Genomic DNA, 14,905 nt, shown 5'->3' on the forward strand with positions numbered 1-14,905 from the left:
CTCCACCATTAGTGTGTGATAGGGGCTGAAGTTTAACCTGGGCCATATTCATTAGGGCACGCAATGGAAAAAGTTTTAAACCGTTTTATAATTATATATATATATAATTTTTTTTTTGTGGAAGTCCAGACAGCCCTCATTATTTCTGTCTGTTTTAATCCATTTTGATGCCCAATGAAAAACCCTGAGCCCTATGCATGAAAATACCATTGGCCTTTGAACATCATGCGTTGTTCAGTGAATACCATGTATAATTCATGAAAGTACTCCCTCGGTGGCTGCTGTGTGATCACGATAGGTTTGGTGCAACAATCAGAAAGCTTTATTTGACATCAAAACTAGGGGTGTGCCGAGTAGTCGGACAAAAGAGGTATCGTAACGGATATGGGCAATTTATGCAATTTATGATCCGAGTATTTTTATATACATTTTTTAAAATATCTGTAATCAGAATATATATATTTTTGGAGTACCCGCAAGCATATTTCTCATGTCAGTCAGTCAGAGTTTCTAAATCTGTCTGAGTCAGTCACATGCGTGGTCTAAATAACAATGGGCTAGTTGCCCTGTTTGTAAAGATAAGGGCGGGCTGTATGTTGATCCTGCTGCTCTGATTGGATAAAATGAAGCTGTATTCCTCCGCCCACTCGCTTCATAATTTCACCTGATCACTTTTCCTCGCATGTTTTCGGTCTGATCATTTAGATTGCTGCGGCCCGCTACTATGATAAATCCCATGGCGAGGACACTTGCTATCAATATACATAATATCTAACCAGATGGGCAAGGGTAGGGGAAATATGAAACGTTAGTGCCCATTCTGACTGAGTGGCTGCAAACTTGACACGCGCACACCTGCTCCTAATCTGCAGGGTTTTTTTTTGCAGTGAGAACGTGCAGGGAGGTATTTTGCCAACATCTATTTAGGCATATTAAAACACTTCAGTTTCTTCCGTTCTGACTATCAACTGACAACTTCCGGATTAGATTACGAATGCGAGTATGGCCATGTCGGCACACCCCTAATCAACAAGTCCTCTGAAGTCATTTTACATATGAGCAGGGGCCCGTACCAAGGTGTTGACATGTTTTCATAATGAGGTGTTTTTATTGCGAGTTCCTTTAAAATACGTACAGAAATAGGAGAGATGTGTTGAGTATGAACTCATTCCGTGTGTGTTTGTCTGTGTACATGTTGAGTGTGTGCTGGTGTGGACTGACCATGTTCATGTGTGTAAGCTGCATCAATCCACCCATCCAGTTTTTTTTAGCTCCTTCTGTGTGTAGAGGTTTGAAGTGTCCTTTGGTTTAATTTTCCAGTTTGTTTGAAACCCATTCCCTCTCATGGTCTCATACCATCCCCATCTCTCCTCCCGACCCCCACACTCTGTACCTTCCCTTGGCCTTTCTCTCTCTTTTCTTTTCCTGTCCTTCTCTCTCTGGTCTAAACTCTCGCTCTCTCTCGCTCCCTGGTCTGAACTCTCGCTCTCTCTCGTTCCCTGGTCTGAACTCTCGCTCTCTCTCGTTCCCTGGTCTGAACTCTCGCTCTCTCTCGCTCCCTGGTCTGAACTCTCGCACTCTCTCGCTCCCTGGTCTGAACTCTCGCACTCTCTCGCTCCCTGGTCTGAACTCTCGCTCTCTCTCGCTCCCTGCTCTGAACTCTCGCTATCTCTCGCTCCCTGCTCTGAACTCTCGCTCTCTCTCGCTCCCTGGTCTGAACTCTCGCTCTCTCTCGCTCCCTGGTCTGAACTCTCGCTCTCTCTCGCTCCCTGGTCTGAACTCTCGCCCTCTCTCGCTCCCTGGTCTGAACTCTCGCCCTCTCTCGCTCCCTGGTCTGAACTCTCGCTCTCTCTCGCTCCCTGGTCTGAACTCTCGCTCCCTGGTCTGAACGCTCGCTCCCTGGTCTGAACTCTCGCTCCCTGTTCTGAACTCTCGCTCCCTGTTCTGAACTCTCGCTCCCTGGTCTGAACGCTCGCTCCCTGGACTGAACGCTCGCTCCCTGGTCTGAACGCTCGCTCCCTGGTCTGAACGCTCACTCCCTGGTCTGAACGCTCGCTCTCTGGTCTGAACTCTCGCTCCCTGGTCTGAACTCTCGCTCCCTGGTCTGAACTCTCGCTCCCTGGTCTGAACTCTCGCTCCCTGGTCTGAACTCTCGCCCGCTCGCTCGCTCTCTGGTCTGAACTCTCGCCCGCTCGCTCGCTCTCTGGTCTGCACTCTCGCCCGCTCGCTCTCTGGTCTGCACTCTCGCCCGCTCGCTCTCTGGTCTGCACTCTCGCCCGCTCGCTCTCTGGTCTGCACTCTCGCCCGCTCGCTCTCTGGTCTGCACTCTCGCCCGCTCGCTCTCTGGTCTGCACTCTCGCCCGCTCGCTCTCTGGTCTGCACTCTCGCTCTCTGAACTCTCTCTTGCCCCCCCCCCTCTCCCTCTCCTCCTGTTCCTCCCCAGAGTCGTGTTCCAGGCACTGTCATTCCTCTGTGTGCAGCTCAGTGTGAGAGGATGTTCAACACCACACGCACTCCTGGAGAGGAGACCGGTAAACACACATGTAGAGTCATCTACATCAATACACACTTCTGAACACAGTACCTAAATGTACAAAGGACAATACAATACATGCCTCGTTTTCAAAGCACACATTAACACAGATCTATAGGCTTTACCGTACAAATGTGCAGTAAATATCAGTAGCCATTCAAATAAGACAGTGCTTTCCAAACTTTTTAACTAAAGCCCCCCTTTTGTCATGGAGGAACGGTTATTTGGAGAGGGTTGCCATACTGTACCATAACTGACTGGACATTTGCAGTAATGTGTGTATGGTCTCACTGACCATTTTGTGAAGAGAGGGGTGTTTGTACTTCACACAGTCACAAAATGTCCGCCACAACTGCTCTGTCATCTTTCACTGTCTCTCATCCGTCCTGTTTCCTAGTCTGTTGTCTGTGCCGTCACTCTGGAAAGGGCTTGCCTCTAACGGACTTCTCTTGTATCTATCCACTTTTATATTTGTTTTCGTTCACCTCTTTCCTTTTCACTATTCCCACCTGTTCTGTTCTTCCTCTCCTCTTTTCCCTTTCACTTGGTCCCTTGTTTTTTCCGTCTGTCGTCCCATTGTGTCCTCTCCTCTATCCTCCCCCATATTTCTTTGTTTTTTTCCCCCCCCCGGTTCCTCTATCGCTCAGTGGTTGTTGATGTCTTCGGTCCCTTGCTGTTCCTATCAGTTTGAGAGGATGTTTGACTCTTGTCGAATCCCCGGGACGATCACAGGTATTAACACTTCCTCAATACATGTAGGATGCGTCTCCTATGGCACCCTTTTCCCTATATAGTGTGCCACTTTTGACCAGGGTCCATGGGGAACAAGGTGCCATTTGGGACACACGTAGTATCCCTGTCCTTGTATCTCCCATGTGTTGTGACATCCCTCTGCAAAGTCCCCGCGGTGCCCACCACGCCCTTGCCCCGATTACAAACAGGAGCCCTTGTTTTATAAATCGGTCCAGTATTTTATAATTCCCCACCTGCGTGGTTTATGTTGACAATTACAACATATAGCCTGTTTTTATAGTGTTCTTCACTAGGTGTTGAAGCACTTGACTAGGAATTACTCACCAATTTGTTGTAGTGAAACAACATTTGAAAAGTTATCAACAAATCACTTGGATATATAGTACCAGTCAAAAGTTTGGACACACCTACTCATTCAATGGTTTTTCTTTATTTTTACTCTTAATAGAAGTGAAGACATCAAAACTATGAAATAACACATATGGAATCATGTAGTAACCAAAAACGTGTTAAACAAATCATAATATAGTTTAGATTTTAGATTCTTCAAAGATGACAGCTTTGCACACTCTTGGCATTCTCTCAATCAGCTTCATGAGGTAGTCACCTGGAATGCTTTTCCAACAGTCTTGAAGGAGTTCCCATATATGCTGAGCACTTATTGGCTGCTTTTCCTTCACTCTGTGGTCCAACTCATCCCAAACCATCTCAAATGGTTTGAGGTCGGGTGATTGTGGGGGCCAGGTCATCTGATGCAGCACTCCATCACCTGTCTTCTTGGTCAAATAGCCGTTATACAGGCTGGAGGTGTGTTTTGGGTCATTGTCCTGTTGAAAAACAAATGATAGTCCCACTAAGTGCAAACCAGATGGGTTGGTGTATTGCTGCAGAATGCTGTGGTGGCCATGCTGGTTAAGTGTGCCTTGAATTCTAAATAAATCACTAAAATTGTCACCAGCAAAGCACCATCACACCTCCTCCTGCGGAGATCATCCGTTCACCTACTGTGCGTCTCACAAAGACACAGCTGTGTAACCAACAATCTCACATTTGGACTCATCAGACCAAAGGACAGATTTCCACTGGTCTAATGTCTATTGCTCGTGTTTCTTGGCCCAAGCAAGTCTCTTCTGATTATTGATGTCCTTTAGTAGTGGTTTCTTTGCAGCAATTCGACCATCAAGGCCTGATTCACTCAGTTGATGTTGAGATGTGTCTGTTACTTGAACTCTGTGAAGCATTTATTTGGGCTGCAATCTGAGGTGCAGTTAATTGCCGATTCACTGAGGTGGGTAACTCTAATGAACTTATCCTCTGCAGCAGAGGTAACTCTGGGTCTTCCTTTTCTGTGGCGGTCTTCATGAGAGCCAGTTTCATCATAGACCATAGACTTTGTCTTTTACTAAATAGGGCTGTCTTCTGTATACCACCCCTACCCTGTCACAACACAACTGATTGGCTCAAACACATTAAGAAGGAAAGAAATTCCACAAATAAACTTTTAACAAGGCACACCTGTTAATTGAAATGCATTCCAGGTGACTACCTCATTAAGCTGGTTGAGAGAATGCAATTTGTCATCAAGGCAAAGGGTGGCTACTTTGAAGAATCTAAAATCTAAATTATATTTTGATTTGTTTAACACTTTGTTGGTTACTACATGATTTCATATGTGTTATTTCAGAGTTTTGATGGCTTCACTATTATCCTACAATGTAGAAAATAGTAAAAATAAATAAAAACCCTTGAATGAGTAGGTGTGTCAAGTTTTGACTGGTACTGTAATTTAAAGCTGATTTTAGGGACTTTAATTCATGGTGGGAATTATTTGCTACTGGACGGTTTGGTACCACTTAATTTCCCTTCGCTAAATACACACTCTCAAACCAAATCTTTCTATTGATTTGAGCTGAAACTACTTTAAGAACTTGCAGATGTAAGCGCCCTCCAATGACCAGCATTTGAGACCTGTATCATTGCTTTGTCATGACTATAAAATATTGACATGTCCCCTATTCTGGCAATTTTGTTTCGCATGTCATCAATCTTATTTTCCAGCCAGCAAACACTGTGGGCAAGTGGCGCTTTTGACATTGGCATTACTGATATTAATATAGGTCCTGTATTATGGTTACATGGTGGTAATGTTGAAAACTCTCTTGTCTGCAGCTGGTCCTGTAGTTTCTAGTCAGTCACTCTCCTTCCTCTGTAGGCTGTCAGTCTCCCTCCCTTTCTGCTCCCTCTGCCCCATGTCCATCTGCTCCAAGGCATCTGTACCATATTTAACTCTCTCTCTTCCCTCCCACTTTCTGTCTCTCTCCCTTCTCTCTTTCCCTCTTTCTGTTGTGTAGACACGGTGCAGCACTGGCAGGACAGTGACTATGTGGCGGTGTACCATCGGGGGCGCTACTTCCGTCTGAGGATGTACTCGTCGAGCCGGCCGCTGTCACCACGCGAGATCGAGTCGCAGCTCCAGAGGATCCTGGATGACCCGTCGCCCCCCTCCCCGGGAGAGGAGAAGCTCGGGGCCCTGACGGCTGGAGACAGGTGAGTCATGGATGTTTTGGTAAAATATACAGTCATCTGATTGATAGCAGGGGCTCAAAAAAAATATCTGGGTTGTGTTCAGTAGGGAACACCGTAGCAAAACCGGAAAATGACAAATCTGTGTTCTGGTAGTACCTCTCCGTTTCACTCTGTCTGGAAACGTTTTCCACCTACTGAACATGACCCAGGTCTGTGCCTGGCTGTACCTGTCCTCCTAAGCAATAAATTTTGTTTCTCAGAATTCCCTGGGCCAAGGCCAGGAAGGAATACTTCAGCTTGGGTGTGAACAAGCGGTCACTCGACTGCATCGAGAAAGCAGCGTTCTTTGTGACCTTGGACGATGACGAGCAAGGCATGATGGGAGAAGACCCAGCTGCTAGTCTGGACCGTTACGCGAAGTCCCTGCTCCACGGGAAGTGTTACGACAGGTAAGTCATCCAGACTAATGGTAGTCACGACATTACGACATAGTTACCTTTAAAAAAAAAAAAAAGCTTATTTCCAACCATAGAGATGGATAGAGGGCACACTTGCCACAAAACCTGTTTCATTCATTCTTTTCCTTTAATACCCCAATGAAATAAGGTATATCCTCCTCAATCACTCCCATGGTTCTACCCTTGTCGGAGTTGGCGCCGGTTATCAAAGTTGTGCACACTGTCGTTTCTTTTTGCCAGGTGGTTTGACAAGTCATTCTCCGTTGTGATCTATAAAAACGGGAAGATCGGTCTGAATGCTGAGCACTCATGGGCCGATGCACCGGTGGTAGCACACTTATGGGAGGTAAGACATAACATACAGTGCCTTTGGAAAGTATTCAGGCCCCCTTGTCTTTTTCCACATTTTGTTACGTTATAGCCTTATTCTAAAATTGATTCAATATTTTTTTTCCCGTCCGCAATGTACACGAAATACCCCATAACGACAAAGCAAAAACAGATTTTTGGATAATGTTGCCAATTTATTACACAAAAAAAAGTAAAATATCACATTTACGTAAGTATTCAGACCCTTTACTCAGTACTTTGTTGAAGCTCCTTTGGCAGCAATTACAGCCTTGAGTCTTGTCATACCTGTATTTGGGCAGTTTCTCTCATTCTTCTCTGCAGATCCTCTCAAGCTCTGTCAGGTTGAATGGGGAGCGTTGCTGCACAGCTATTTTAAAGTCTCTCCAGAGATGTTCGATCGGTTTCAAGTCCGGGCTCTGGCTGGACCACTCAAGGACATTCAGAGACTTGTCCCGAAGCCACTCCTGCGTTGTCTTGGTTGTGTGATTAGGGTCATTGTCCTGTTGGAAGGTGAACCTTCGACCCAGTCTGAGGTCCTGAGCGCTCTGGAGCAGATTTTTTTATCAAGGATCTCTCTGTGCCTTTGCTCAGTTCATCTTTGCCTCAAACCTGATTAGTCACCCAGTCCCTGCCGCTGAAAAACATCCTCACAGCATGATGACGCCACCACCATGCTTCACCGTGCGGTGAATTTAATCCATTTCAGAATAAGGCTGTAATGTGACAACGTGGAAAAAGTTAAGGGGTCTGAATACTTTCCGATGGCACTGTATAACTATAAATGTATGAATATACAGAAAAATTAGCAGACCTCTTAGGGTAAGAGTCACATTTTTTTTAAATAAATATATTCCAAATGTATGTACAATGTATATACCAGGGGTACTCAAGTCTTACTCTACGAGGTCCAGAGCCTGCTGGTTTTCTGTTTTACCTGATAATTAATTGCACACACCTGGTGTCCCAGGTCTAAATCAGTCCCTGATTAGAGGGAAACAATAAAAAAAATGCGGTGGAACTGGTTTCGAGGTCCAGAGTTGATTTTAAGGGATATATAGATAAATAACCTGTACTGAGTAAATAAGTGAATTCATGTATTTTTCTCAGCTAATTGTCTGTCTGTTTTCAGTATGTGTTGGCCACAGACAGTTTCCAGCTGGGGTACAATGACGAGGGCCATTGTAAGGGAGAGGTGGATGCCTCTCTACCCCGACCTCAGAGACTGAGCTGGGACATCGCCCCAGAGGTGAACCACCCATCCATCCTTCCTTTCATTTATTCACCCATCCATTTATCTGTCTATTATTTGAGTTATCCGTTCTCTTCTTTTAATTATCCATTCACCTCATTTGAAAATCTCTCATTGCCTATAGGAATATTTTCTGGACATTGTAATACCCATGTTTTTAATCGTTCATTTCATAACGCGTCAAGCATGCATAAGACGAATGTGTAATTCCAATGAGAACACAAGTGATCTTCCCATCAGTGTATATACATGTACATCTCAATGGCCATGCGCTAAACTCTTCATCTCACACCCAGTGTTCTTAAGATCCAGTGTTGCCTTTTCCCCTCCTCTCTCTGTCCCAGTGTCAGGAGCAGATTTCCCAGTCTCTGGCGGTGGCCCAGGCCCTGGCCGACGATGTGGACTTCCACGTCTTCTCTTTCCGGGACTTTGGCAAGGGCACGATCAAGAAGTGCCGCATCAGTCCTGACGCCTACATCCAGCTGGCCCTTCAGCTGGCCTACTACAGGGTGAGGGGGCAGCTCAAAGCGGACAGGAACATTTATACACCTACACACACACTTGTTTATTTTTTTTGTGGGGGGTTGACCCATACACTATGTAGCTTAGTACGGTTTCAATGTAGCACCAATCGGTCAATCAAATTTAACATAGGATGTAAACCAAAGTAAATGAGCACAAAACAAAACCCCCACTGCTCATTGCTCAAACATGATTAATTCTGTTGCCTCCTTACAATCTCTAACCCCATCCTTCTCCCCCACTCCCCTCTCAGGACAGGGGCATGTTCTGTCTGACCTACGAGGCCTCCATGACCCGTCTGTTTAGGGAGGGCCGGACAGAGACTGTGCGCTCCTGCTCCAATGAAAGCTGCGCCTTCATCAAAGCCCTGGAGGGAGGAGAGGTAGGGAGCATGGGATCTTACTCGGAATACTTTCTCATAAAACGTATCCTATTGTTCTCCCTCATCTCTCTCGCTCTCTTTACCCTTTTCTCTCTCTGTCCCGCTCGCTCTCCCCCCTCTAATGTCCACCAGGGGGTAGAGGTGTGCAGGAGACTTCTCCGCCAAGCCTCAGAGAAGCACCAGAACCTGTACAAGCATGCCATGACCGGCGCCGGCATCGACAGGCACCTCTTCTGTCTCTACGTGGTCTCCAAATACCTTGGGGTGGACTCTCCCTTCCTGAAAGAGGTGTGTTTTTTGGCGTCTTGCTTTTCTGTAATAAAATGTTGATTCCATACGACTGACTCGTGCCTCTGTTCTTTTTTTTAAGCAGTTCAGTCTTACACAAATAAATAATTTATTTTTATATAATAATTCTATTATATATATATAATATATATATATATATATATATATATATACCATATTAATTTGGTAGTAGTCAGAAACACCTTTTGTGCAACCGACTTCGTTACAACAACGTTGTTTTATGTACAGTATTATAAACCGGGTAGTGTGGTTCCTGGATGCTGATAGGCTTAAACAGCATTTCAGCAGTGTGTATAACGGACAATATACCACAGGTATGACCCAAAAATACTTGTTACCTGTTATATTTATGCTGGAAACCAACCAGTTTTATAATAGCAATAAGGCACCTCAGGGTTTGCGTTGTGCCTAAGAACAGCCCTTAGCCGTGGTATATACCACGCCTCCTCAAGCCTTATTACTTGATCAAACATGGCTGATGTTATAATTATCTCTGTGGTGACGTGTCTAGCTTAGTGGAGTAACAACACTGTCCCTGCCTGTGTTGTTCCAGGTGCTGTCCGAGCCATGGCATCTCTCCACCAGTCAGACTCCTGTCCAGCAGGTGGAGCTGTTTGACATGGTCAACCACCCAGAGTACATCTCCTGTGGCGGAGGCTTTGGCCCGGTCAGTACCTCTCGGTCTCTATCTTTTAATTGCGTAACTTGGTGGAATAACAGAATGCTTCCAACATAAGAACATCATTTGTCAACGAGCATATCATCTCAACTTGGAGAAAGATTGTGTTCCATGCAGAAGCCTCCATGCGCAAGGCATGTTATAGCATATGCCAACCTACTCCATTGTAATAGACCGGTATACTGTAGCTGTGTTGTGGTGCAGAGCTGTGCTTCAAGAGAGCGAAGTATGTACTTGTCTTTCCTAGGTGGCAGACGATGGTTACGGGGTGTCCTACACCATCATGGGAGAGAACATGATGAACTTTCACATCTCCTGCAAGCACTCCTGCCCACAGACTGTGAGTACCACTGATCGGTCCACAGGGAGGATCTTCGCACCACATGTTCAAACCTAAACGATGCCCTCGTTTATTCATTTCCTAAGCTAATTGAGAATATTTGTTTTGAGCTTGATTAACGGGATACATATTTTGGCTAAGCAAACAATTCTTGGGACTAGTCTTTCTCTTGCTGATTTATTCTGTCTCTCTTAGAGTTCCCACAAGTATGGAGGTCAGATCAGGCAGGCCTTGCAGGACATGCTTCAGCTACTCTGCCCAGACCAAAGAGAACCCTCTAGAACAGACCAGAGCCAGACCAAGAAGGACCTGTAGATCTGGAGAGGAGAATCAGAACCAGGGGGGGAGGAGGAGAGGAGAAGAGAAGGTGGTTGTGATAATTTGATGGTGAGTGTCGGAAGAACGTTGGGATGATGTCAATGAGCGTTATAGGGGGAGACTGCCGTTTTTAGTCTGTGTTTGTGGTTTAAGGTGGATGGGTTAGGTGATTGAAGGATCAGTATCTATGAAAAAACAAATTGGATGAAAACCTAACTTTTCTTTTTTGAACATGAATTTATAAAATCGTGAAGGAGGGATATGGATATATAGTTAAATCCTTAAACCTTTTTATTTGTATTTTTGACTGTATATGATTTCTGGTCTAACTTTACAATAAGTGTCCCTAATAGTATAGCACTTACAAAAACAGTGTAATAAATTACTGTGGGTACACATGGTTAGTGACGTTCTCAATTTCAAAGTATTTACAAGTATCTCAAAAATAATTTGCACGAGAGGTTCAGCCACAATTTATTTGCGTTTGTGTAATTACAAATATTACGATTTTTAAACGACCGCAAACAAGCCTGACTTTTGGAAGTACTCAAAAAATGCAGTACATGGGCCTGCACTGCAATAACATTGTACCTGCCTATGTAACTACCATAGATGGTCATTAGGGACACTTATTGTAAAGTGGGACCTAACTTCTAAAGCATTAATAATGTTTTACTTGAATGCAGTGCCCGAACCTTGACCATTACTTCGGAACACAAGTTAGAACCACATTGACCAAATGATAAGGCCCTATGTTTTGCGCACTCATGTGTCATAGCGAGATTTGAACCTGTATTTGAAGCCTTATCCAGAAATGAGAATTGCACCAGAAATGAAAGCTATTGTCTGAGGATGATGCTGGATCATCTGACATATAAAAAGAAAAAGTGGACAGTTTGATGTTAAAAGCTTAAAATAAAAGGCTAAAAATCCAAGCGTGTCACGTTTTTGCAAAACACGGGGCCCTTCAAATAAGCTCTCATTATGACGTGACTATGGTCCATTGTAAAACAAAATATATAATACAAACAAAAACATTTGGCATTCGAAGTTGAGTTAACTATTTGTGCAATGTGTCATTTTAATTGCAATATTATGTTTCCTAGCACACAGTGCAAAGTTCACTTTTGATTTCAAAAGTGAAGTGTTTTTTATTTTCTGCTCCAATTGGTTCAAAAGGCACAACAATGCAAATAACATGGCATTTGTTTTATACAATTTTTCTCATCCATGTTGATGGTAGAGGTTTTCTCCTCAGGTTACAAAATGTCAATATGTAAAGAAAGGGTGGAAATGCAAGTCCTGCAACACTACTGGCGTGGCGCTATTAACGCACAGCACAGTTTAATTGGCATCATCATGGCAAGTATTGTTTTTAGTGGGACTTTGCTTCTCGCTACGGTCTTTGGGCTGTGAAGCAACTGCTCGTAGAAAATTCAACAATTTTGAACCAAACAAACAAACAAACTCTGTGGACCCGGAAACACCAGGGTCTCCTAGCTAAATCGTCTTCATATTTAACTCTGGTTTGCAGAGTAACACATGATTGTACTATGGTGTATGTTGCTAGATCGTTACTGCACTGTCCAGGGGGCTTTTTACTTTCACACGGTGGTGAAATGACGTTGGTTTATTCTGCTCTCTTCCCCCAATGATTCTAACCCTTTATAAAGCCATTTTATAAAAGCAATAAGTCCACTTCGACCCCTGGTATCTTTCTTTTAACAGTAGGAATTCTTATCCTCTAAGAAATCAAACTAGTTTTGTTCGGAGTATCCATTTGAATGATACGGTCCATGCAATGTTGGATATGTTTGGCAGAACCTAATGTTGTTTTTATATATTCAAATATTTGACAGTTTTTCCATGACTAGGGTGGGTGTATTACAGTAGCTGGGCTCTTTTCTGAATTCACCAAGTCATTTCACTACCAAATGTAAACCTCTGCTGGGTAATGACGCTTTTTCTTTGTACATTTAAGTTCTGTTTCAGCAAGCCAATTTAATTTCTTTTGGAGGTTTGCGTTAGTGCGTCTTTCTCTTTCTGTCCATCGGCCTGATTTAAATAGAATGATTCAACGGCCAGTACATTTTACCAGTGGCACAATTTGTGTACAAAATTGTATTTTTTTTTTTCATTCATAATGTATGTGTATGTACATATACATGTATGTACTCGTTTTCCTTGTGTTTGCTGGCTCTTTTCTCACTCCAGATCAACCACTGAACAGCTGAGCGTGTCACAATATTCTTAAGCATTCTTTTATTTCTTAAATGTAATGGAAAAACAAAAACGTATGAATTTTCTATTTTATTAAAAAGAGATTCAGTCACACTTTTTGTGTCAGTTTCTGTCACAGTTATGCATGTGTTCCTTCCTCTTCCTATTGGGTTATGATTAGTATTTCATTGTTCATCACTGCTGTATATACATATATATATATATTAGTGGCTATTTATGAAGGGCTGAATCCTAATTTGAGATCTGGCGCTTCTCTCATATTAACATTAATGGATTTGTGTGAAAAAATTTATCATTTCTATTTTCCATGTAAATGGCATGTTATAGAAGCGTCCAGGCACTTTTTGTGATTTCAGTTGCTTTTTAGAAACCTACCCCACCACCAATAGACTTCCGAGACTATGGGAAACGAGAAGGCATGCACAAGGAAAATTACAATCTCTTTCCCATCCACAGGAGTCTTAGTGGGGGAAGGAGCTGTAACACTTTCTCTTTACCTATTGGCGACACAAACTGGTAAACCGTCATGCTATCAGTGGGCTATTATCCAACATACTTGTGACTTATTAGTTTGCTTGCTGAAAGCAAAAACACTACTGTTATTTGCCAAAGTAGGTAGTTGGGTTTATATTTAAATCTTTGGTTTGACATCCTTGCACTATAGGGGTAAAAACTGATGACCCTCCTATAGTTCCAAAATTGGTTCTAAGTAGCACCAAAAAGGTTCCTACTTAGAACCCTCTTGTGATGGGTCTACATAAAACCTGAATCGGAGCCCCAGTCTTACATGTGGTACAGTTGACTCCAGCGTCCTTGTCATGGCCACAGTTGGGCTTTCCCCCAGCTTGAGTGAGGGCACTTTGTGAGATATACCTCACTTGCCTTGCAAAACCACGTTGCCTAAAAGGATCAGGGTCGAAGTAGGCCTGAGTCTTGGTCGAGAGGGTGGATCAACAGCCCAGCTGCCTACACACCACCTGGTGGTGAAGGTCCCAGATGTCATTTTGACGGTGTTGGAGGGTGGCACTGCATCGGATTATGGTATTGTCCTCTTTAGGTATAATGCCGGGAGCCGCTTGTGGATTTGACAGCTCTAATGCAGTTCAACCTCCCACACCGTCAAAGCATCAGCTATGTGGATCTGATTGAATTGGGCCCTAAGGTATTGTGAGAAGGGTGCAGGGTGAAATAATGCTTAAACCTGAATTCCCACTTTGCATGTTGAAATATACAGACACTGTAAGCAATGAGAAAAAGCTTTGAGGTATGCCTCAAATAGAAATGTAAGTTCAATGAATGACCACGTTTTACTTGATACATTTGTGCACGTTTGTCCCAGTCTTTCTCATCATTACTCCTATATCTCACCAAGTGGAGCCACCACTTTCAGTTGAAGTCGAAGTTTACATACACTTTAGCCAAATACATTTAAACTCAGTTTTCCAAGTAAAGATTCCCTGTCTTAGGTCAGTTAGGATCACAACTTTATTTTAAGAATGTGATATGTCAGAATAATAGTAGAGAGTGATTTATTTCAGCTTTTATTTCTTTCATCACATTCCCAGTGGGTCAGAAGTTTACATACACTCAATTAGTATTTGGTAGCATTGGGCTCAGGGGCAGTGTTTGGAAGTTCGGATAAATGACGTGCCCAAAGTAAACAGCCTGTTATTCAGGCCCAGAGGCTAGGATATGCATATAATTGGTAGCATTGGATAGAAAACACTCGAAGTTTCTAAAACAGAACTGATATGGCAGGCGAAAACCCGAGGAAAATCCATCCCCAAATGTTTGTTTTTTTAGGTCACAGTCCATTTCAGCGCTTGTCTATGGGATATACAAATAAATAGCTCCCAGATTGCAGTTCCTATGGCTTCCACTAGATGTCAAGTCTTTAGAAAGGGTTTCAGGCTTGTTTTTTGACAAATGAATTAGGGCACGCACCTCGTTATTTATCTCCGGTATTGAACATACTACATTCCGTCTTAAATTGTATAGTTTATTTACATATTGGGGTACCTGAGGATTGATTAGAAATGTTTGACTTGTTTGGACAAAGTTTATTGGTAACTTTTCAGATTCCTTTATCTGCATGTTGAACGGGTGGATTACTGAATCAAACGTGCCAAATAAACTGACCTTTTTGGGATATAAAGAAGGACTTTATCGAACAAAACAACCATTAGTTGTGAAGCTGGACCCTTAGGATTGGAAACAGAGGAAGATCTTCAAAGGTAAGTGATT

The 14,905-nt window shown here is 43.3% G+C and overlaps 1 protein-coding gene across 2 annotated transcripts in view; it reads left to right on the plus strand.

Annotated features, from left to right (window-relative positions):
• LOC135504859 (carnitine O-palmitoyltransferase 1, liver isoform-like) overlaps positions 1 to 12,754 on the plus strand; it is a 37,055-nt gene extending 24,301 nt beyond the window's left edge. Inside the window, exons 9-19 of one of the 2 annotated variants that reach the window (XM_064923759.1) lie at positions 2,444 to 2,531; positions 5,638 to 5,833; positions 6,073 to 6,261; positions 6,511 to 6,616; positions 7,751 to 7,867; positions 8,215 to 8,379; positions 8,646 to 8,774; positions 8,907 to 9,062; positions 9,637 to 9,750; positions 10,010 to 10,102; positions 10,298 to 12,754. In XM_064923759.1, coding sequence (XP_064779831.1) covers positions 2,444 to 2,531; positions 5,638 to 5,833; positions 6,073 to 6,261; positions 6,511 to 6,616; positions 7,751 to 7,867; positions 8,215 to 8,379; positions 8,646 to 8,774; positions 8,907 to 9,062; positions 9,637 to 9,750; positions 10,010 to 10,102; positions 10,298 to 10,417 — 1,473 coding nt within the window. In that variant the 3' untranslated portion in view covers positions 10,418 to 12,754. Of the gene's footprint in view, positions 1 to 2,443; positions 2,532 to 3,180; positions 3,266 to 5,637; positions 5,834 to 6,072; positions 6,262 to 6,510; positions 6,617 to 7,750; positions 7,868 to 8,214; positions 8,380 to 8,645; positions 8,775 to 8,906; positions 9,063 to 9,636; positions 9,751 to 10,009; positions 10,103 to 10,297 lie in introns of both variants that reach the window. The other variant, XM_064923760.1, reaches the window with a different exon arrangement.
• Positions 12,755 to 14,905: the final 2,151 nt, after the last annotated feature.

Source organism: Oncorhynchus masou, chromosome 18, assembly GCF_036934945.1.
Source record: "Oncorhynchus masou masou isolate Uvic2021 chromosome 18, UVic_Omas_1.1, whole genome shotgun sequence".
Lineage (NCBI taxonomy): Eukaryota > Metazoa > Chordata > Actinopteri > Salmoniformes > Salmonidae > Oncorhynchus > Oncorhynchus masou.